At 37.9% G+C, this 22,686-nt stretch overlaps 1 protein-coding gene and 1 long non-coding RNA gene across 13 annotated transcripts in view; one reads left to right on the forward strand and one right to left on the reverse strand.

Annotated features, from left to right (window-relative positions):
- Window positions 1-22,686, forward strand: part of Obsc (Obscurin) — a 980,481-nt gene that overhangs the window by 834,564 nt on the left and 123,231 nt on the right. For all 10 annotated transcript variants that reach the window (XM_068225413.1, XM_068225414.1, XM_067137343.2 and 7 more), the window contains 2 exons: window positions 7,120-7,276; window positions 18,449-18,587. In XM_068225413.1, the coding sequence (XP_068081514.1) occupies window positions 7,120-7,276; window positions 18,449-18,587 (296 nt within the window). The remainder of the gene's footprint in view (window positions 1-7,119; window positions 7,277-18,448; window positions 18,588-22,686) is intronic.
- The window catches only part of LOC137497011 (uncharacterized), a 100,064-nt gene that overhangs the window by 44,589 nt on the left and 32,789 nt on the right, over window positions 1-22,686 (reverse strand). The window contains exon 1 of one of the 3 annotated variants that reach the window (XR_011017593.1): window positions 21,422-21,442. The exons of the other annotated variants lie outside the window; for them this stretch is intronic. This is a non-coding gene — a long non-coding RNA (uncharacterized lncRNA). Of the gene's footprint in view, window positions 1-21,421; window positions 21,443-22,686 lie in introns of those variants that run through there. 3 annotated transcript variants of the gene reach the window in all.

Genomic DNA, 22,686 nt, shown 5'->3' on the forward strand with positions numbered 1-22,686 from the left:
TGCATACAAAATGAGTGGTATGAGTTTGAAGTTCTTGGAAGAAGAAAAAGGTTGTTTGAACTGTTGGAGTTGACAAGCAGTGACAGATTTTCTATTCTGGGACAGATACTAGTTATTATGTGTGTTCTTCCAAAATCTACAGCATCATGTGAATGAGGATATAGTCAGATGAACTTTGTACAAGACAGATTCAGATCGTCATTAGCAACAAACATTCTGTGTGATTTGATGTGTGATATGAATGTACCTGCAGTAAATGAATTTTAACCTGCAAGGGCTGTGGGCCAATGGTTTTCAGTAGCAAGACTACAAGCCACATCCATGGTCACAAATGATCATGCAAGAATTAGATTATTATTCTGTAAGATTGTAAATCTATGTTCAGTATCTTCTGAATTTTGTAAAAGAAAGTTGATACTAGCATTTACAGCCAATAGTCCTACTATAGCTATTTGATTTAATATTTCTGGATGGTTTAAAGATTAAGATTGGAAAATGTAATATCTTGGTCAACGTTAAGTAACTCAAGTCGATTATTTATAGGTGTCAGTTTGGTGGGATTCTTGCTGGCTCATAAACTTTTGGGCTGGCTCCTCAATTCAGAGAAAATTTCTGCACCCCTGGTGTAAATGACTTTAAAGCTTCTGTAGGATGGTTAGACAAGTTCCGTGCAAGACACAGTATTTTTTACAAAAGCATTTGTGGTGAAGCTGGTATGCCAGACGAAGTTGTAGTTGACAGGTGAAAAGTAAGACTGAGCGATATGTGTGAAGCACCGCCATCTCAATCCTATACACTGCCTGCTCTATGCTATGCAGTTAACATGCTGTTCAGCTTAGTGTCCCAAACCTCTGCTAGGGGCGCCAGCTAATGCACCAAGTTTATCTCCGTACCCACGTTGTGGTGTTCCTGTGCGTTTGCATAGAGTATTTTTGTGTGTGTGTGTGTGTGTGTGTGTGTGTGTGTGTGTGCGCGCGCGCGTGTGCGTGTGTGTGTGTGTGTAAAATGATGAGTTGTTGCGTTCTTCTCTGTATATCATAGCAAGGAATCCAAATTATTCAGGTGTGAGGTTTCCTAAAATCCCCCCAAGTAAAGAACTTAGGTGAAATTGGCTTAACACTATAGCAAGGCAAGGATCAACCAAGGTTAGTCAATGGATTCCATCTGATTATTCTCATATTTGTAGCCTGAAATTTAGAGATGGAAATACAAGATAAAACTAAAAGAAAAATGTATCGAAACCTGAGAGTGTGCCCGGTCAATTTATTAATTATCTCCATTACCTTCAAATCAGAAAAATAGCTCCACGAAAGACCAGACAGCAACAAAATATTTCTTCAGAACAAATCTATGATGAAGCAAGATCTTCAAACACAGGAAATACATTGGATGACGAGTACGAAATTCATATGAACAATGATGTCTCAATCCAAATCAGTATTCCAAGGAGTAAGAATGACAGCAATCTTCAGAAAAATCATACATTAGAGGCTCCAATCGAGAATTCTGAGAGTGCAATAAAAGTTGATGAGTAACCATAATGAACTTAAAAGACTACAGAGGAAATTCAAAGACAACTCAGAAATTCATCGTCTGAAGAAAGTAAAGGAAGCAGCTAAACATAATGAACAAAAGACCGTTTATCTTTTAGATAAAATCCATAATTTTTGCAAGACAAAATCTGCTCGGTCAAAACAAAGAGTATCGCAAACGGTTATGAATATGGGAGGACTCCTGGTCTAGTGTCAGTTCCATCACAAAGTACTCTGGACAGGTAGCCTAAGTGGAAAATGTTGAGTGTGGTGTCGGGATTTCCCAGTTAATGAAGGGAAGACCTAGAGTTGAATGTAAAACTCTCAGACCAACAGAGAGGAGTCTTAACAGTGATTGCCGATTAAACAGCTAATTACTCCTCTATGACCGAACCAGTGACAAGTTTGTTTGCGTGATCATTGTTGAAGGTGTATGCAGCACAGATATTGGAAAAACTCCTGTTCTTGCAAATAAACTGTTGTGTTGTAAATGGACTTTCAAAAAAGTTCCCTATTCCTGCTGCCTGCAGCACATTCAGCAAAACAATCCAGATTCTGTGAATTTCTACTTAACAGCAGGTAAGTACTACAATGGTTGAATGATGATTTCATCAAATATGTTAAAATAATTCAGTTGGAATCAAAACACGCAAAACTGAAGTGTCTGACTAATGAGACGGCAGATGCTGTCTTGCTAACTGTGAAATCTATAGTTGAATGTGTGTCTTATCTGTTGCAAAATAAGTTATTTTAAGTTCTCAGTAGGTGATTTTCTGGAGAGTGCAATGAGATTGGGTGGTGGATATAATGACATGATGGACGCATGCACTGCATTATGTGCTATAAAACGTATGCTGAAATCTGATCATGAACAAATGGTCAACAAAATAGTGATAAAAATATTTGTGTGTCCACTGCTCGTAAATAACAATAAGAAAAGGTCTGAAAAGGTGCTCCGTTATTCGTGTCGAGAAAATTCTGACATTTTTATGTGCCATGCAGCAGTGGGGTGATCCTAATATATGTACTGTAACTGGTAAGATTTTATATATTTTACGTTTATATATCGTAAGCCAAGCTCAAATGTGAAATGTTAGTTTCTGTATGTGCATTATCTTCTCAATTAGTAACGTGTTAAGGATTATTTTTCATTTTATATTAGTGTTACAGACAAAGTCGCATTTAACCAACATGTGCTCTGGGTGCGGTAAGTACTGCCATCTGCAATGTCATTGTAAACACAATTCTCGCGTCACAGAGCAGGCAGTATATAGAGATTGAGATGGTGGTGTTGTGAAGACAATCTCAGAAAAGACGTTTTTAAATTGTGACGAGACAGGTCTTCTTTCTCACTCACTACCAGATAAGACAATGCATATGAAGAGAGAGAAATATACTGGAGGGAAAATATCTGAAGAAAGTCTGACTGTTTTATTGTGTGTTAATATGTTAGGTGAGTTTAAAAATCCCCTCTATCAGGAAGATGAAGCAGCCACACAGCTTTAAGGGAGTAGACATTAATTCACCTGGCATTCTGTGGCATGCAAATCAGCACTCTTGCATGAAAAAAGAGATCATGACTAACTGGCTTGTCAATTTTAACAGCAGAATGTGCAGGCAGAAGAGTAACGTGATTTTGTTTACGGACAATGCGCTTCACACCCAGATGTTAAACTCCCACCTCCTCAGCCTGTCAACCACTTGATCAGGGCATAATTAAGAACTTTAATGTGCTGAACAGGCAGAAGGCTCATAGGCACACTTTATCAAAAATGAATGTTGTAGGATCAGCAGATTAGCTGGCAAAACAATTAGAGTGGTGGATGCAGTGATGTGGGCAAAATCATTGAGGCAAATCATGCCACAAACAGCGAGACCCTGTTTTATGAAAGCTGGAGTTACACTGGCAGTAGAGTTCATTGCTGAGGCCACAAATGATGGTGGGGAAGGGAAACTCAATTATTGATGACATTTGGGCACTATTGACAGTCTCCAGGCAACTACACACTGACCGATAAAATATTGCAAACTGAAGACCCATCAACTTATGTATGAGACCTCATTGCTGCTGCACTTGCAGAAGAGAAAACTGTCATAGCTGGCGATATTCAAGATCCTGATGATCCCGAAGATGCACAAAATGGCGAGACGGCCCTGGCATTTCAGAATGCAAAACAAGCTGCTGAAGGAGTAAGAGAGCTGAAGTGCTCCTTCTTGAACAAAGTAACATGGCAGACTGATTATGAATTTTAGATGATCTTGAAACGGGCATGGAGAAAGTATTGAGCATTATCAATGTCAAGCAGATCAAAATTGACCAATTCCTTAAGTTAGCCTAATGTTTTTTTATGGACATTATTTACTGTACCGTACATATTTGAACCCATGCAGAAGGCCTAGTGTTATAATGAAACTCCCTATTTTTGTATGTTATGAACATTTAAAATAAATGAGTGTAAATACATTAAGTGGCTGTCGGCTTACCCTCCCATTTGATAACATTTAAAAAAATGTCATGCAAGTAAAAGTAGAGTAGTGCGACTAAGTAGATTTGGGTCCAAAAACAATTTTAACTACAGGACATACTTTTTGTTTTTGGACTTTAAAAAAATTTGAATTTTTCATAACAGACACTTCTTAAAAACGGACACATCCCTGAAGGTTTCCACTATTGGGAATTTTTACTGTATTAATGATAAAGGATTAGGATATAATATTATATCTGAAGTATTTATTTGATTACTGTTTGCACAAAGGAGCTAAACTGAATGAGTGGAAAGTTGCTATAGTAGGCCTAGTATACAAAGAAAAGGGTGATAAATTCAAAGCAAATAATTACAGGTCACTCAGCTTGACATGTGTTGCATATAATTTTTGGGAAAGCATTCATTCTGATTACTATTAGATATTTTTGCAAAATTACTAATTGCTTTGATAGAAGGTTTGGGTTTAGAGAACGTTATTCCACTGAAGGTCAACTTGCAGAATTCCAGCAAAATATATCAGATATTTTAGATTCAGGAGATCAAATGCACTATAACATTATTGGTCTATCCAAGACTTTTGATAGGGTAGATCATGGGAGACTACTAACCATAATGAGAGCTGTTGGACTAGACGAAAGTGTGATTGAATGGGTGACTAAATTTCTAAAAAATAGAACTCAGATAATTTGAGTAGGTGAAGTGTTAACAACCTGTAGCAATTAAGAGGGGCGTTCTGTAAGCCAATAATATTGAACAATTATGTTTTACTTATATAAATAAATTATATGAATAAACTATATGAATAAACTAGAATCATAGATGAGGTCTTTTGCAGATTATGTTAATTGTATAGATTAATAAATAAGTTACAGGACTATGTGCAAGTGCATAAAAGACTTAACAAAGTTGTGAGATGGACAATAAAGAATGGTATGATGGAAAATAGGGTGAAAAGTTAGGTTGCAAGTCTCACCAAGAGGAAAAGTCCTCTCAGTTTTCATGAGTGAAAGTACTTTATGGGGTCTACTGTAAGTACCCTTTAAATATGATTGTAAATAAAGGGTACAGATCTCTGCACATGGTTATGAGGGTATTTAGGGGTTGTAGTAAGGATGTAAAGGAGAGGGCATATAAGTCTCTGGTAAGACCCCGACTAGAGTATGGTTCCAGTGTATGGGACCCTCACCAGGATTACTTGATTCAAGAACTAGAAAAACTCAAAAGAAAAGCAGCTTGATTTGTTCTGGATGATTTCGGACAAAAGAGTAGCGTTACAAAAATCTTGCAAAGTTTGAGCTGGGAAGACTTGGGAAAAAGGAGACAAGTTGCTCGACTAAGTGGTATGTCATAGATGTTCATTCCCATAGGGAACCTGAAATATTTGTCCCGAATGAGTAAATGTATAATACCAATGTAGTTGGTCCATTATTGGACATTATAAATTATCCAGCTAACTCATTCCTGATTGCCAGCGTTTCGCTCTAGTGTGCTAAATTTGGCTCATCAGTTGGTAAATAGCACACCCACCAAGACGCATGGCTAGTGCATACCGTTGGAGGCCACTGTGTTGGCTACTTGGAACCACTGCACTATGTCCAATAAGCAAATATTTGTTTATAGGAAGGCGAGTTAGGGATTGGGAATAACTTACCAAGGGAGATGTTCAATCTTTGCAATCATTTAAGAAAAGGCTAGGAAAACAACAGACAGGGAATCTGCCACCTGGGCGACTGCCCTAAATGCAGGTCAGTAGTGATTGATTGATACCTAAAGAAAGATTTTCATTGTGGTAATCACATTAACAAGGCTGTAGATGAAATTTATAAGCTGTAAATAAAAACTACAGATGAGGGTATTTATGGGTTATAGTAAGGATGTAAAGGAGAGCATGTATAAGACATTGGTAAGACCCCAATTAGAGTATGATTCCAGTAAATGGGACCTTCACTGGGATTACTTGATTCGAGAAATGGAAAAGACCCAAACAAAACAGCACTATTTGTTTTGGGTGATTTCTGACAAAAGAGTAGTGTCTGTAACTGTGAAGTTTTCCAGTCTCATGAAACTAATTTAAATAAATAAAATTGTAGGTTACAAATCTCTTCATATGGCTATGAGGGTATTTAGGGGTTGTAGCAAGGATGTAAAGGAGAAGGCGTATAAGTCTCTCGTGAGACCCCAGTTATAGTGTATAGCACTCTCATCAGGATTGTTCAATTCAAGAACTGAATAGGATCCAGAGGAAAGCAGCAGGATTTCCGACAAGAAATGAAAATGTTGCAGGGGAAAACCTCAGAATAAGAATAACTACTCAGTAAAGCAGTAGGTATGTTATGAGCTGTCAGTGGGGAGATGGTGTGGAACTACATTAGTAGGAAGTAGGAAAGATCATATTTGAAGATAAAGTTGATATTCAAGAGGACAATAATGAAGTAAATTTTTTTATAAGAGAAATGATGGATTGGAATAATTTTTAAAGGTTTGATAAATTTCTTTGAAATCAATTAAGAAAAGACTAGGAAAACAACTGATACAAAATCTGCCACCTGAGTGACAGACCTAAATGCAGATCAGTAGGTCTAAGATTGAGATAAACCTATTGGTAGGCTACTGGAGGGAGACAGAGTAACAAAGGAGAGACAAGGACAAACATGAAGGCACAAAATGACAAGAATATGCAGCAATTCATAAATGGATTCTCTCTTCATTAATCCCAGTTCTTCCAGATCTGGTTCTTCTTTACCCCCAATGAGCTCATTTTTGCTTCCCATCCCCATGAGTACACACACTGCGAGGCCAGTCTTGAGAATTTTTTGTTATTGATGAGAGAAGTGTAGAGTGTTACAAGGAGAAATATAATAAATACCAGGGTGGGGAGAATCCAAAATGAAAAAGAGTGAATACAGGTGCCAAGGAACCTCATTAACTACCCCTGAATTATGAAATGCTAACCTAAATCCACTGTAGCTGTTCCTCTGAATGTTGGAGTAGATGATCATTCCTCTTTTGTGGAATTTATGACTGCTGTTTGTGTTTAGAATGCTTAATTATAATGTTCAGGTTTATATATTTTAAGATGATAATGAATGAGTTTCTTTTAGGACGAGCGTATGCAGCCAAGATTATGCATGGGAAATCAGATTTGAGACCATTCATGAATAATGAGCTGGAGATCATGAACTACTTGAACCATCCCAAGCTCATCCGCCTTCATGATGCCTATGAAACAAACCGCTCACTCTCACTCATTATGGAGTTGTATCCTTTCAATATAAATGGAATTCATGAAAAAGTCTTATTTTTGTTTATAATTACAGTTGAATTTGAATTATAAATAAACAAGTGGGCTGTACTGATATTTATTTAAAGATTGTGAAAGAACTTCCACTTTGATTAAGACTATGTAAAATTTACTGGATTTGTATGTACTGTAACATAATTTCTTGGAATTAGACATAACAGTTTACTGATAGTAAGATCAAGTTTAAGTAGGTTTTTATTTTTGTGCAATTTGTGCCATTATAAGAGATACTGAAAAGTCTCAATGATGTTTTTAAGATAATTTATATGAGCTGTGTACTCTTAAGGTTAAAAAAAGAATTCTGGCCCATGTTTCTCAAAATAGATTCAGAATCATGGATTTGGTTTCTTTTTCTCTATTTAAATTTTATGTCATATAAGTTCATAGCCCACCTGGTGGCCATGATCGTGAAGGCATGAAATCTATATGATCTGACACTGTTCAAGTCCCGCTGTTCGAAAAACTTTTCACCTTTAAAATGTTGGCCAGCAGGGTAGAAGAGGTGGCGATATAAAATTTCTAATCACTTGATTGTTGCCAAAAGCCTGGATTAAATTCCAAACTTCTTCGCAGTGCTCATATGGAGTGGGGCATTATGACACTGTTGGTAACGATTTGTCCATCAGATGGGGACGTAAAGCCTTGAGCAGACCCCTTGGTGCTATTCAACAGGAGTAGGCTAAGTGGGCTGGCACCACATTTCACCCTCGCCCTTTCTACTATCATATGTCATGTCTTTCATTTCATCTCATTAACTTCTCTGATGAAGTTGACTTTAGGAAGGGCATTCAGTCATTAAAAAAACTCGCTACGAAGATTCATCTCACTTCATACCCAACCCCATAGAGAAACAGGGACAAGGGTTAGACGTATATACATTATATAAGTTTATATTACCAATTTTATCAGACAAAAGTAAGTTCCAAGTAAATATATATTTCTTTAGGCAAATCTGACAAATGGAACTTTCAGATGTAAGTGAAGAGAAAGAAAGATTAGGAAGGAAAATTGTAATTGCTCAGCTCTGCTTTGTATATATAAATATGGTGCTGGTGGTGGTGGTGGTGGTGGTGGTGGTGATGGTACATTAAATACATTAGAGCAACCATCCTCTCTTAACACTAATGGAGGACCCGTGCTGTTACAGCATTTGTTACAAGTAGGTAAGATAACGTGACCTGTATTGAAATTGCTTCATTAGCTGCCCACATACTTTTTTTGAATGTTTACTTTTAGGATTTGTATTAACTGTAAATTACATGTCAAGTGCCAACGGCCGTAGCCGTGTTGAAACACCAGATCCCGTGAGATCTCCAAAGTTAAGCAACATTGGGCGTGGTCAAGATTTGGATGGGTTGCCACACGCTGTTGGTGGGGGGTAAGGGAATGGAGGAGCGAATACACCCTTACCTTACCTTACATGTCAAGTGAATTTTTGCCGATTTCTTTATTGTGACGTTAATTGATATTTTACAAACTACTCTGTAGCTTTAAAGTTATTGTTGTGTGTTTAATTTAAAGTTTTAGGTTATTTTGTTTTCAAGTGGAACTTCATCCTCATTACAGCCCATGTTATCTTGGAAGTATAGGCTACTTGGGGACAAAACATGATGACCTCACCTGACACCATACTCTCCAGCGGCAGCCCAGTGTCTATTAGCAGCTTATAGAATGTACTACTTCTATGGTAGCCAAGTTGCCAAATCATCTACTGTACTCGACATGAAGAAAGAGTGAAAACTAAATAGAGTGTGAAAGAAGTGGCTTGGCAACCTCTCTACACCAAACAAGGATCACTTCAAACTCGTTAACTCAGCACGATTCAGAGTGCAATTGACTGCTGGCTTCCAGCTCACTTCCAGGAACTGAGCCCGTCATGTTTTGTCCCCAAGTATAGTTGATCCTTACATATAAATAATCAAAATAAGTGATAACTGTATGTATTTACATGTTGTGCTGTGGATATGTATACAAATTCCAAATGTCATTGAGACTGTCATCAGTCAGTTTAGTGAACTTGAAAACTGAGGATTCAACACCAATTTGGGTCATTTTAAACATTTTTTTTTTAACTCCTTCTGATGAGCAAGCCAATGGAAGCTGAACTTGGACTTAAATGCCATCCAGGGTGCCACAGTTCATCTCAGCAACTCCAAATAGTATGGATTCAACACTAATATTGGTTGTTTTCGATGATTTTTTCATGTCACCCCCTCCCAACCCCCAACCATAGGGGTTAGAGGTGTCTTACCCCCACAGTATTTCTCTCTAGATGGTATAAAGTCACATGTGTACCATGTTTGGTCAAAATTGCAGATTTGCCTATAGTCGCAGTCATTTTTTATCGTTTAGCCTCGACGATGCGCAACCCTCTGAGTACAAAATGTATTGCGGGCTAGGGTGACCCTTTGTCTGGAGTGGTCATTTAGTGATGTTATTTTAGGATTGCCCGAGAGACCTATCAGTGCCTGGTGATTCACCAGCAGGTAATTCCGAAGAGAATGAAACAAAAATGAAGCAAATTGGTTCAGTAGAATGGATGGATGGACGGACAGACTGGACAAAGCTGTTTTTAGCAACTTTTTTAACCCATTGACATACCAATTTTAACAAGCTCAGCCTGTATATACCATTTTTTTCATACGTAACATATAGTTTTACACTACTAGTTGCATACATGCAATCTGCATCATACTGAAATTTTGATCATACCTGTGTTTGATGTGATGAACACAACCTGAGGAACACTTCAAAAGTTTTTAGAGATGTGAAACACCCTAAAACACTCCGGAAAATGCAAAGCAACCAAACACTTTTCACATTCATATCTCGTTGCACTTTTTTTCTTCCCAGCCTTGCATACCGCAGAGTCATGGAATCATTTTTTTAAGGTTTGGGGGTATAAACCTAGCAAAGTGTGCCCACTGAGCTGCCTGTAGTCTAACAGGTGAAATGTCAGGAAGCACAACGCTCTCAAGTATTTTTTCTGCTAGGAGGACTCTAAATTTTGCTAAGTGCTGCTGCTTTTTTGTCATCTTTTTCTGGATAGCATAACTGTTGAATAGTGTAACATCCATCAGATAAAAGAATATTTTCTTATATCCCTTAGCATACCTACACATTACAGACAAAGATGACAGCTGCTGATCCTGTTTGTCTGTGCCATTCATGCAGTTGTTGTAATCTATTATTACATTAGGCTTTGAGATTATAGTAATAGTTTTTGTATCTCATTTTTCTGTGCCTATCGTTTCGGATGGACCAATATGGCTGTAAGGTGGGTTTTCTTACTTGAGCCCTAAGAATGCATAAAGCAAAATAGCCCTTGATTTCATCTGATATTGTGGGAAACCATCAGCTCATACTGGGTGAGGCAGGATTTTTTGAGAAAAACTGATCGGCAAAACGGTTTTGGTAGCAATTTCTTCCCATAAAGAGTTGTGAACCATGTGTTGAAAATTGTGTGGAGGGGAGGAGTCGGGAGGATGGTTCCTGTTTATGGTGGACTTTATTCCAGAATTTCCTGTAAAAGTGTGTTTGTATGGTTTATCACCTGTTTTAATCCAATTCCAGCCATCTTCCTTTGCAGTCTTTGTCTTTTTGGAAGCAGGCTGGGCTTCATTATCACTGTTACATCAAACACGTCCTCACTTTCAGTCAAACTTTTTGTCCCGCTGCTATCACTTTCACCGCTAGTAAATGAACCTGTATCACTTTTTGAAGCTATATCACTGCCAGATTCACTCCCGCTATACTGTAATATGTAATAGACAAGATGTAATAGACAAGAAAAATGTTCCACCGATCAATACATTTATTGTGAATGAATTATTGCACTAGTACCAGTTTTGGCCTATCTTGGCCATCATCAGCTAGCACACAAATTTACAGTCATTAGACAAAATTACAAAGATGTTACGTTAGAGCATCCGGATGTCTAATAAAAATGGAAGTAAAATATATTGCAGTATGTTGCGTTAAAATATCTCTGATTAAAAGTGGTGATGGTTATAATAAACTAAAACCTATTGATTGAGCATGGACATGAGTACATAAACACATTAAAATATATATGCCACATCATAAGACACTAAAAAATATAGCACATTAAACACATTAAAACATGGTATATTTTAAAAACGTCTATTAAAATTTGAGTTCATGTTGTGTTGCATTCATTCTTCAATCCTCTTGTAGTTCTTGTGTTGATTAAGTTGTATTAGGTGAATATCGAGAATGTTCTATGGCTGATATACTTTGTATTGGTATGTTATAAGAACTCTTGTCATTAAAATTTGAAAATTGAGTACTGTGCAATTCAACTGTTGATGTAGTCAGGTAAGATTTATATATACAGCAAGATAGGGTCTATTACATTGAATCCAATCAATACGGAATATGAAACTTATAAATAATAATACTGTAATATGCTCAGTTTCATTCCACGTAATACGAGGTTTGCTACGGCTGTTGTTTTCTGCTGACTAACACATGGGGGATCACTCTACTTTGAGACCAATTGCCTGCGGCGTGATGCAATCTGCACTGATAATTCCACCTTGGAGAGAGAGAGGGAGCTGGTGAGCAGAATCTCAGCTTTCAAACAGTATACTACATGTCATGCCATCTATGGACAGAAGCCTTGAAATAGTTGCAGAAGACAGCCTATGCTTAGGGCCCTTTCACACGAGGTGACTAGTGGCAGCGATCGGTGGCGGCAATTTACAGCGGAGTATTATTTTAAGTGAGAGCTTTCATTCGTGGTGACTGCAGTTACGAGACTGGGAAACAGTCGCCTACAGTCGCTCACTCGCACAGGTAGCGGCCACAACTTGGAGTCGCTGCCACTTGAGGTAAAGCATTATTTTAAATGAGAGCTTTCACACGGTGCCACTAGTTGCCACTACTTCTTACTGTCCACTCCAGTTTGATCCAGTTCTTGTAATTGAGGAAGTCGTGCGTAATGAGACTACTGCATTCATTTTCAGATATGAGTGCAAATGTGGAAAGAAGTAGTCTTATTAGATTAATAGTTGAACAAGTGAACACGGAAGACCTGATATATGAAGTTGAAAAATATCCCATGATTTGGAACGCTTCAGTCGATGAGTGTGGAAAAGTGAACGAAGAAAATCATGGCATAGCATTTTATTGAGGTTCTTCCCCGAGTTTGATGACAAAACACCAGCAAAGAGAAACTAGATAAGTAAGCGTTTTCCTTATATTTTAAGTAACTTTTGTTAATTTTGTTAATTTGTTAATAGAACTAAATATGGCCACAACACTAGTTGCAAATCGAGGATTGTGGCGACGTTTAGTAAATTCTCAGAGGCTTGCAGACTGAATGCTGAAAGGCATGACAGTCTATAATGATAATGTATGTATGTATGTTTTGTTAATTTGTTACAAGAAAACTCAGTTTAGCAAGACAATTCTGTAAATTACCGAGTATATTCAGAAAAGAGTTTTTCATTCATTATTTGCTTCAATTGTTTTTACTGTAGTGAAAAGTTTTAATCATGCAGGAGATTTACATGGTAAACAAGATAGCAATTGAAGAACGATAAAAGATCATCACTACTTAACTAATGTTATTAAAATGAGCCCATTGGCAAATTAAAAATTACAAAACGCATGTAAAGTACAATTGTATTTTTGGTGTCCATCTATGATCTGTATAGTACTGTAGACACAATACTTATGTCTCTAAATATGATCCAATTGCCGTGAAACTACACCTTTCTCACTGACAAAGTAGTTGGCAAACTTGTCTCGTAAATTTCTGGCAAGCCTTGATGTAGGTCCTGAAGCAGGCTCCATTTTGAACAATCCATCTACTGTCAAAGTATGTTCGATTTGTACACCATCCCTCTCTCGTACAAAATTATGCAAAACACAACACACTTTCACTATGTTCTCTACTAGTGTGGTGTCAACATTCACTGGTCTATGGAAAATACGGCATTTGTTTGCAAGTATTCCAAAGGTACATTCAATGTACCTGCATGCCCTTGAAAGTCTGTAATTAAAGCCGCGTTTCTTTACACTTAATTTATAGATAAGAAAAGTGTTCTTTACACTCAGAAAAGTGCCCGCATATGGTCGCAGTATATGACGGGAAAGATCAAATCCCTCATCAGTTACAAATACAATGGGCATTGCCTCATCAAATCCTGTACGACCTCTGTGGTGGAGGATGGGGAGTTTTAGATCTGTTTTCCGTACAGGCGATCGGCTGCCGCCACCGATTGCTGCCACTAGTTGCCTCGTATGAAAGGACAGGCAATCGACTGCCGCCACTGATTGCTGCCACTAGTTGCCTCGTATGAAAGCGGCCTTAGAATGCCTACCAGGCATCTGTGTATGGATGGTCACAGCATGCGAGACCGCCTGGTCGGTGGCAAAGTATGCCAGTGAGTTAATATACCGTATAAATGAGATGGAAAATGGAAGAGATCACCCTTTTGAAGAATGAGAGCAAAATAAAGGAAAGGGCCATGAGGGACGGGAAATTAAAAGACTCCCTAGACCTTGCAAACCTAATACCGTCAGAATTGGAAAGGTATGAGCTTTGATAAAGAGATGTCGGTTAGGAAAGATGAAAGTGAGGATATGACTCAAGTAAATGGAAGCAATGTGAGATTCAGCTAGTTGCCCCAAGGTCACCAACCAGAGTCCCAAGATGAGAGCCTCTAGGGGTTCCCCTTTCAGTTATCTCTTGCAACAAGGAGGAATAGCTTCATATTATTTTCTTTTCAACAAAGGAGACATCTGACTGCATATTATAGGTCCATAAAACAACTAATTTCTTTCTTTCTTTTGAACAACTACAGCTATCAGATTAACTAAAATGACAGACTAATAACATGCATGCAAAGTTTACTCAGAATTCATAAGGAATCTTTTGAAATCATTAAGGATAAATACTATGTATCCTTTAGTATAAGGCTCAGCTTCTTGAGGTGAAAGCTTATTTACTTGAAGGCAGTTCTTCTGGCTCAGAAGAGAAGTCTCTTCAATCCCCATGTGTATGCAATAGTGTTGTAATTCTTACTTATGTGAGAAACACAAGGGTAGTAAATGAGTTTCTAGTTCTTGTCCACCAGTGTTCCCTGTTGAGCATTGTTCTTAAAGCAGGCAGTGGGACCTAAATGGAGACATTTCTTATCACTGCAATAAAACCACCACCACTTGCCTTGCCAGATGATATTTCTAAATACACATATCAAAAAGAGATTTACAATGCCTATAAAAATGCTGTTCTTGGCACTTAACAAAATAAATGAACCTGATTTGTGTAAGTATAATACATAATGCATTGTACCATAGTGTAAGAAACCTTACCTGGAATAAGGCAGTGCCAAGGGAGCATATACAATATACAAAATGTATTATGCACCCATAGTGTCTTATGCAGCTGAGACCTGGACAATGACAACTAGGGAGAAGAGTAGAATTCATGCCAGCAAAATGAAATGCCTAAGATGTATGATAGGAAAGGAAGGGTAGATTGAGAAACAAAAATGTGAGAAAGAAGATCAGAATGGAAAACCTAAATGAGAGAACTGATAGGAGTAAACTAAGGTGGTTTGGACATATAAAGAGGATGGAGGAGAAAAAATTACCGAAACAGATGATGGAGATGAAGTTCAAGGGAAAGAGAGTGAAAAGAAGACGTAGAATAAAGTAGATTGATTCAGTAAATAGGAGTGCAAGAAGAAGAAGAAACCTGGACTGGGATAAAATGAGTGAAGAGGAACGGTGGAAGGAAAGAGGAAGGTGGAGAAATGCCAAAAATGCCCTGACTCTGCAGGAGCTGGATAAGGGGAAAGGAGGAGGATGTTGAATACATATGCACTAATACCGGCTCAACACAAAAAACAAAAAAAAAACACTTCTGATCAAGGCCATATTGCAGTATTGGCTTCTCAGTTGGAGTTTTTCACATTAGTCTGTCATTATTTATATGGAGTTGTATGTCTTGCAGATTATGTAGTCAGTTAGCTGATTTCAATTTATCCCAGACATTTAAATGTGAAGCTTCCACGGTCTGTTGAATTATTTAGTTCCACTTCCGGGTTGAACAGTGTTGCTGTTTTTGTACCTTCCATACAGTTTGCCAAAGTTTTAACTACATTTCAGTATTCTTTGTCAAGGCGATTGAAATACCGCTACTCAATCCAAGATAATCAGTCTCCCCAGGCGGCTAAAATCAACCACAAGAGTGGTTGTTGTGCCTCACCTCTACTACGAGTCAGTGTTGTGCTTCACCTTTAAATATCAGTTCATTTGAGCCAACCATTAAATATAGCGGTCATCGACTGAAGTTGTAGGATGCAGATGATCTGTGCGGGCTAAGTTTTCAAGATTACCATTCCATACATGAATCAAATTCTTGTGATTTACTTATTCATGCAGAGAAACTTCTGTTGTTGACAAACCTTTTTAACACATTCAGTGCCAGACCAAAATTTCTGGGATTGCTGTCTTGTACCGTGATCTAATAGCACCGAGTTACTCCCTGGTGCCAAAATGTTCACAGGCTTCACCAAGCAAGCGATTGCTGAAACAAGGATGTACAAGGGTTGTTTAATATATAGCCTAATGCAACACATTTTGTTTCTCGGCCAATTTTCGGTTTAAAAAAATTTGAATATTTTTTGCGATGTCTTTGAATGTTCCCACTTTGTTTCAGAGTTTCATTAATTTCCAATAGGTGGCAGTGCTATAACTAGCCTTCAAAATGGCATCTGTAATGGAGATGCATACCAAACAGAGAGCAGTTATTGAGTTTCTATTGGCGGAAAACCAGGGCATCACAGATATTCTTAGGTGCTTGCAGAATGTCTACGGAGACCTGGCAGTGGACAAAAGCACGGTGAGTCATTAGGCGAGGCATGTTTCATCATCACAACAACGTTGAGCAAACCTGTCTGATCTCCTGCATGCTGGCCGGCCACACACAGCTGTGACGCCTGTAAAGTTGGAACGTGCGGACACCTTTATTCGAGGTGATCGACGGATCACAGTCAAACACCTCGCTGCTGAACTTGACGTCTCTGTTGGTAGTGCTGACACACGTATCCACCAGCTGGAGTATTCAAAGCTTTGTTCCTCCTGGGTTCCTTGATACCTAGTGGAAGGCCATAAAGAGCAAAAAAGAAACATCTGTGCGGAATTGCTTGCTTGTTTTGAAGCTGAAGGTGACCATTTCATGTCAAACACTGTCACAGGCGATGAAACGTGGATTCATCACTTTGAACCGGAAACAAAACGGCCAACCCATAGAGTGGCTCCACACCAACTCTCCCACGAAGAAAAAGTTGAAAACTGTACCCTCAGCTGGTAAGTCATGGATGGCTACAGTCTTTTGGGACACTTCCTCTTAAAACAATAATTACAATCACCACCAATCTGAAGGGGTTATTCTGTTTGATGTTCTCCCTCTTGGTGAAACGATCAAGTCTGAAGTGCATTGTACTACTCTATGGAAATTGAAGAAACGAGTTCAGCGTGTTCATAGCCACAAAAATGCAGACAAACTTCTCCTTCTCCACAATAATGCAAGACTTCACAGAAGTCTGCGCTACCGACAGGAGCTGGCTTGATCTACTTAAATGCTGAGTCATTAAAACTTGCTGACCATTACAGTTCATTTCCTCTACCATTCATTTTATTACTTCATCCATAACTAATAAGAATAAATGTCATAAGGTGAGGCTTTGGAATCATTAGCCATCCCTGTGCTAAGTGCCTCCACTTCTTGAAAAGGAATGTCACACTGAGTGCCAATACAAGGTCTCCAGATAATAATAATAATAATAATAATAATAATAATAATAATAATAATACAGCTGTTCCTTGTATCGAAACCCCACCCTTGTTTTCACTTAGACTCGCTTTCAGCAATATCTGAATTGTCACTACTTTCCACAATCTCATAATCTCCACTTGGTTCAAAATCACTGTAACTGCGTTCTTCGTCGATATCATCATTGTCTGACTTGTTCAATAAATAATTCAGACTATCTGCACTAAGTCTTTTACTTCTCAATTTACTCAATATGATTTAAAGATAGCAATGAACAAATTAACCTACACAAAAGAAAACTAACAGCACTGCACACTTACATGAACTATCCTCAGGATAGACAATGAATTTGTCAGCTTGCAAAACACTCCTAACATACCCAAATGGGGTTGTGCCAAAATAGGAATTGACGAATTAAAGGTGTACTATGCACTTACTTAAACAGATGCCCAAAAGATGGGAGGAATAGGCTTTATACAGTTTTGAAACACACACTTACTGCGCACTCAAATAGATTCACACAGTTCTCGATTTTGAACAAATGTACAATCCCATATGGGGACATGAAGTTCAAGAAATTGAGTGTTCTCACGTACTCAAATGGGGTCGCTTGGCACTCAGTGTGTTAATATAAAGTGACTGTGCAGATACAATCAAATGTTTACATTCATAGACTTTTGCTACATTGTTCAGAACACAACTCTAAAGCTTTCTTACTAGAGCTACAACTTCAACTGAAAAATATGCTTACAGATGTGAGGTTATGTTTACAACCTTTTGTTCTATATATCAATGTTCAAGATTGCAGCACATTGATAAAATTTCAATTTCGTCTTACCAAGAAATGTATGGTTTATAATGACATAAATTTGAGAAAATAAAATCACAATAATATTAGCATTAACTTTAAAGTTTGTTAACCATCTATAATTGTTAGTTCAAGGTAATGAATTTATGTGTTAAAATAATAAATAACCTTTATTTCATTGCATACTTCAGAATAGTTTGGTTTTTCATTGATGAAAAATTAATGTTTAAAGGTGACTTGTACGTAAAAATGTAACCTTCTGCATTCTCTTGAAGAACTGAGATATTTTAGGATTAACTGTAATAAACAGTGAGTGACATTCTATTGTGTTACTGGTACTTTATTCAAACTTCTTTGTTATATTCTATCCCATTTGTATTTACAGTATATTTATTTGGTATATAGTTTATTTTGCCTTATATGCAACTTGGCAAAATACAGAAAATATGTTTTATGCATTATTTTACAATGTTTTGAAGTAAACATTGTAGTAACCTTAACTCTGCTCAGAGGTGGAGGAGGCGAACTGCTTGACTCACTTACCAAAGAGCCTCATACAACCGAGACTGAGATTGCGGGCTATATCCGTCAGATACTGTGGGGACTGGAGCATATGCATGACCAGAACATTGCACACCTTGGACTCACAGTGAGTTACCATTCTCATCTATATGTATAAAAAATTGTCTGTTTGTAATTTTTTAATATTCACATGACAACTTACTTGTTTTTACACCAGACAGGACAAATAATAGCATATGTCAGGTTCAGTTGTCTGTCTGTCTGTCTGTTATAGCATCACAAGAGAATGGATTGGTGGACTGTCATGGAACTTTGTATTTAAGTTTAAGATAAGGGCAAGTAGGATCTTAGCTATAATTTGTTTTTAAAAATTCAGCATGAATGGGGCCTCAGAAATGGGCTTAAACATAAAACACAATGTATCTCTTTTACAAATTTTTTTTTTTTTCAAGAAAATTGCTTATGACAAAATGTATTTAGCTTTGTTATATACCTCATACCAATAAGTGAAAAATAAAGGAAATATCAGTGCTAGTCATGTGAAAGAAGTCTAAAAGCCAATAACTAACTCTATGGGGAGTTGCTATGGAATCATCCTGGTAACATTTAAAGGCTTTGTACATCTGTCATGGTGTCTACTCTTTGAATATTAACCTGATACTAGGTTTTTATACCAGAAGGAAGGGATCAAATGAAGAAAAGCAATAATGTAAAAAAGATGAAACTGCAAAAGGCCACAGAGAGCCAGGAAGCAAGTAGCCTACGCCATAAAAAGCTGCTGATAGCCAGGTATCCACCTACTTGCCTCAGAATTTCTGGCACAACTTTGCGGGGTCAACAAAAATGTAATTGTGCACATGCTACACGATTGTCGTGTCAACGACTGGTATAACAGCTAAGCCTCTTACAAATATTTATTTTTAAACTCAATATTTTAATGCTTTTTCCTTCTTCCTACCTGTCATTTATGGTCTTTTCTCCCAACACCCCTAATTATCCTGAAGCCAAAAATCATGAAAATTCTAACCCTGAAATTTTTTACCAAAGAAGAAGAAGAATTGTTATTTATTTTATTTTTTATTTTACATATTGTTTTGGCCTCTAAGGATCATGGTTAACACATCAGCTTTTCTGGATTTTCATTACTCCATTTTGATGGAGAATGGAGTTCTTTGCTTTTCGGACCACTTTGGACCAGGTCAACTTCGCACTCTTTCCTGAAGGTCTTTTGACCCATGTACCCATCTCTCACAGAACCCAAACAGATCTGCCTTCGCTGCAGTTGCCCATGAAGTGGTAGATTACCAGACTATGAGAAGAAAATAAACCTTAGAGATATTCTGACATTAGGCATTCGAGACAGATGATTACAAGACATAAGGCTTCATTAACAAGTGAGCACCTTTCAAATTTAGAGAACAGCTGTGCATTTGACCTCAGGCAGTTCACCCATTATTCTCCATGACTGAGAGTTAGATTCAAGACACTACAACATTTACTGTGTCGCATCACAGACAGAGCCTAGATGATGAAATCTTGGGGAACTATGAAGGAAATTCAAACAATCCTTCACAATATTGCAAGAGACTACTACGCTGGTGCAAATGACATATGGGAAGATCTTCAACAAAATGTATCTGATAAAGTAATGATACATTCCTCTTAGATTAGCAACCAAACTTGCTACTTTTAACTTGTGAAAACAGCTAAAGATGACTGCTTCATGTGACTTATATTCAGTCATCATATCACCCCTAAGCACGAATACAGGATTCAGTGCAACTATACTCGTGTATAAATTTGAACATAATTTAATACACCATAATACCACATATACACTGAACTCTGACAACCATTCATATAATAATGTTATTTGCTCTACGTCCCACTAACTACTTTTACGGTTTTCAGAGACGCTGAGGTGCCGGAATTTAGTCCCGCAGGAGTTCTTTTACGTGCCAGTAAATCTACCGACATGAGGCTGACGTATTTGAACACCTTCAAATACCACCGGACTGAGCCAGGATTGAACCTGCCAAGTCAGGGTCAGAAGGCCAGCGCCTGAACCATCTGAGCCACTCAGCCTGGCACCATTTGTATAGAGCTAGACATGCAGATAACTTTGCCTTGTATAATGTTTGCTCATATAAATATGGTAAAAACAGCTTCAAGTTCTCCGCAATTCAGATATTTATTAGCCTCTCTACAGGGGTAAAAACAGTCCTGCTCTTTGGCTGACCAATCAGCATTGAGGCCTTTGGTTCAGAGGGTCCTGGGTTCGATTCCCACCCAGATTGGGAATTTTCAATGCATCTGATTAATTCTTCTGGCTCGGGGATAGGGTGTTTGTGTTAGTTCCAACACTCTCCTCCTTATATTCACACAACACACAACACTACCAACCACCACAGAAACATGCAATGGTAGACTGATTACATCCCTCCATATAGGGTTGGTGACAGGAAAGGTGTCCGGCCATGAAACAGGGTCAAATCCACATGTACGATGCAGTTCGCACCCGTGTCCCCACAGGTGTGGGAAAAGTGGAAGAAGAAAAATGAGAGGTAAAAAACAGCACCAAGATTGGCAACATTCAAAAGAAGGGTAAAGCACCACTTGTGGGAAACATACATTGCTGTATAAAAAGTATATAGGATCTAATTAAGAATGTTTTCCCAAATGATCTTGTAAAATATCAGCAACTAATTACATACACCAAAAAATGGTGTACATCACCTCGGAAGAAAGAGTTCATGGCTCCAGTGATTGACATTGAATTTTTGTCAAAATAAGTAAATATACTGTGAGGTAGAGATTGATGTGCTGATTTCAGATATGGTTTCACTTTGTTCTATCACATATAGTTTTATATTTATTTGTAATTTCTGCTTTGTTTACTTTAATGCAGTAGATTGTAAGACTTCCCTGCATGGCACTCATGGCGCAATATTTCTTTCTTACCTTATATTCTACTGATGCACAACTTTCTGTCATAGATAAAGCTTATCTCATCCCTCTTATCTACATGGAATCATCTCCTTAGTCACTGTTTGTATACTGAATGCAATACATTCATCTTATTAGTAATAGTGAATCTTAAGCCCCACTGTCGACAGCCCTGAAGATGGTTTTCCATGGTTTTCCCATGTTCACACCAGGCAAATGCTGGGCTGTGGCTTAATTAAGGCTATTACCACTTCCTACCCACTCCTAGTCCTTTCCTGTCCCATCGTCGCCATAAGACCTATCTGTGTCGGTTGCTGTAAAGCAATTTGTAAAAATTAAAACGTAGTGAATATTATGTCATAGAGGTATAAAGATTTTGTGCTGCTGTGTAGTTTACATCAAATTAATAAGATGAGTGGTCAATCACTACTGATCTGCATTTAGGGCAGTCGCCCAGGTGGCAGATTCCATATCTGTTGTTTTCCTAGCCTTTTCTTAAATGATTGCAAAGAAATTGGAAATTTGTTGAACATCTCCCTTGGTAAGTTATTCCAATCCCTAACTTCCCTTCCTATAAACGAATGTTTGCTCCAATTTGTCCTCTGTTCTCTATCTTTTATTAGTGCATGTAGTTTTTTCTATATCCCTTGTTTAATTTGAGCAAATGCCTACATATTCTAAACAAAGTAATTTTAGATAAACTCTAGGGAAATAGTTACCAGTACTAATAGGGTTCACTGTATTGCAGATTAAATTACTTATCATGTCAAAAAAAATTCTAAATCACCCCAGCAACTTCTGCCACATTCTGAAATCACAATGATTTCCCATCACTCCACGGCATCAGAAATTGTACCAATTGTTCTTTGGTAATCCTCTTGGTGATCAAGATAAAGATTGGGCACCATATATTGTATATAAACCTTGCTCGACAGGCTTAGGGGACTAGGTACAAAAGAAGAAAATGTCAATGTCATTTGCCATCCCAATGAAATAGCATATGGCTTTTAGTGCCGGAAGTGTCAGAGGACACCTGCCAGGTGCAGGTCTTCTGATTTGACGCCCATAGGCAACCTGATCGTTGTGATGAGGATGAAATGATGATGAAAATGACACATATACCCAGCCCCCATGTCGGCGAAATTAACCAATTATGGTTAAAATTCCCAACCCTGTCGGGAATCGAACCCGGGACCCCTGTGACCCAAGGCCAGTACGCTAACCCTTTAGCCAAGGAGCTGGACACCATCCCAATGATATGGTGAGAACTGAAAAGCCAC

This window comes from Anabrus simplex, chromosome 1 (assembly GCF_040414725.1).
Source record: "Anabrus simplex isolate iqAnaSimp1 chromosome 1, ASM4041472v1, whole genome shotgun sequence".
In the NCBI taxonomy this organism is placed as follows: Eukaryota; Metazoa; Arthropoda; class Insecta; order Orthoptera; family Tettigoniidae; genus Anabrus; species Anabrus simplex.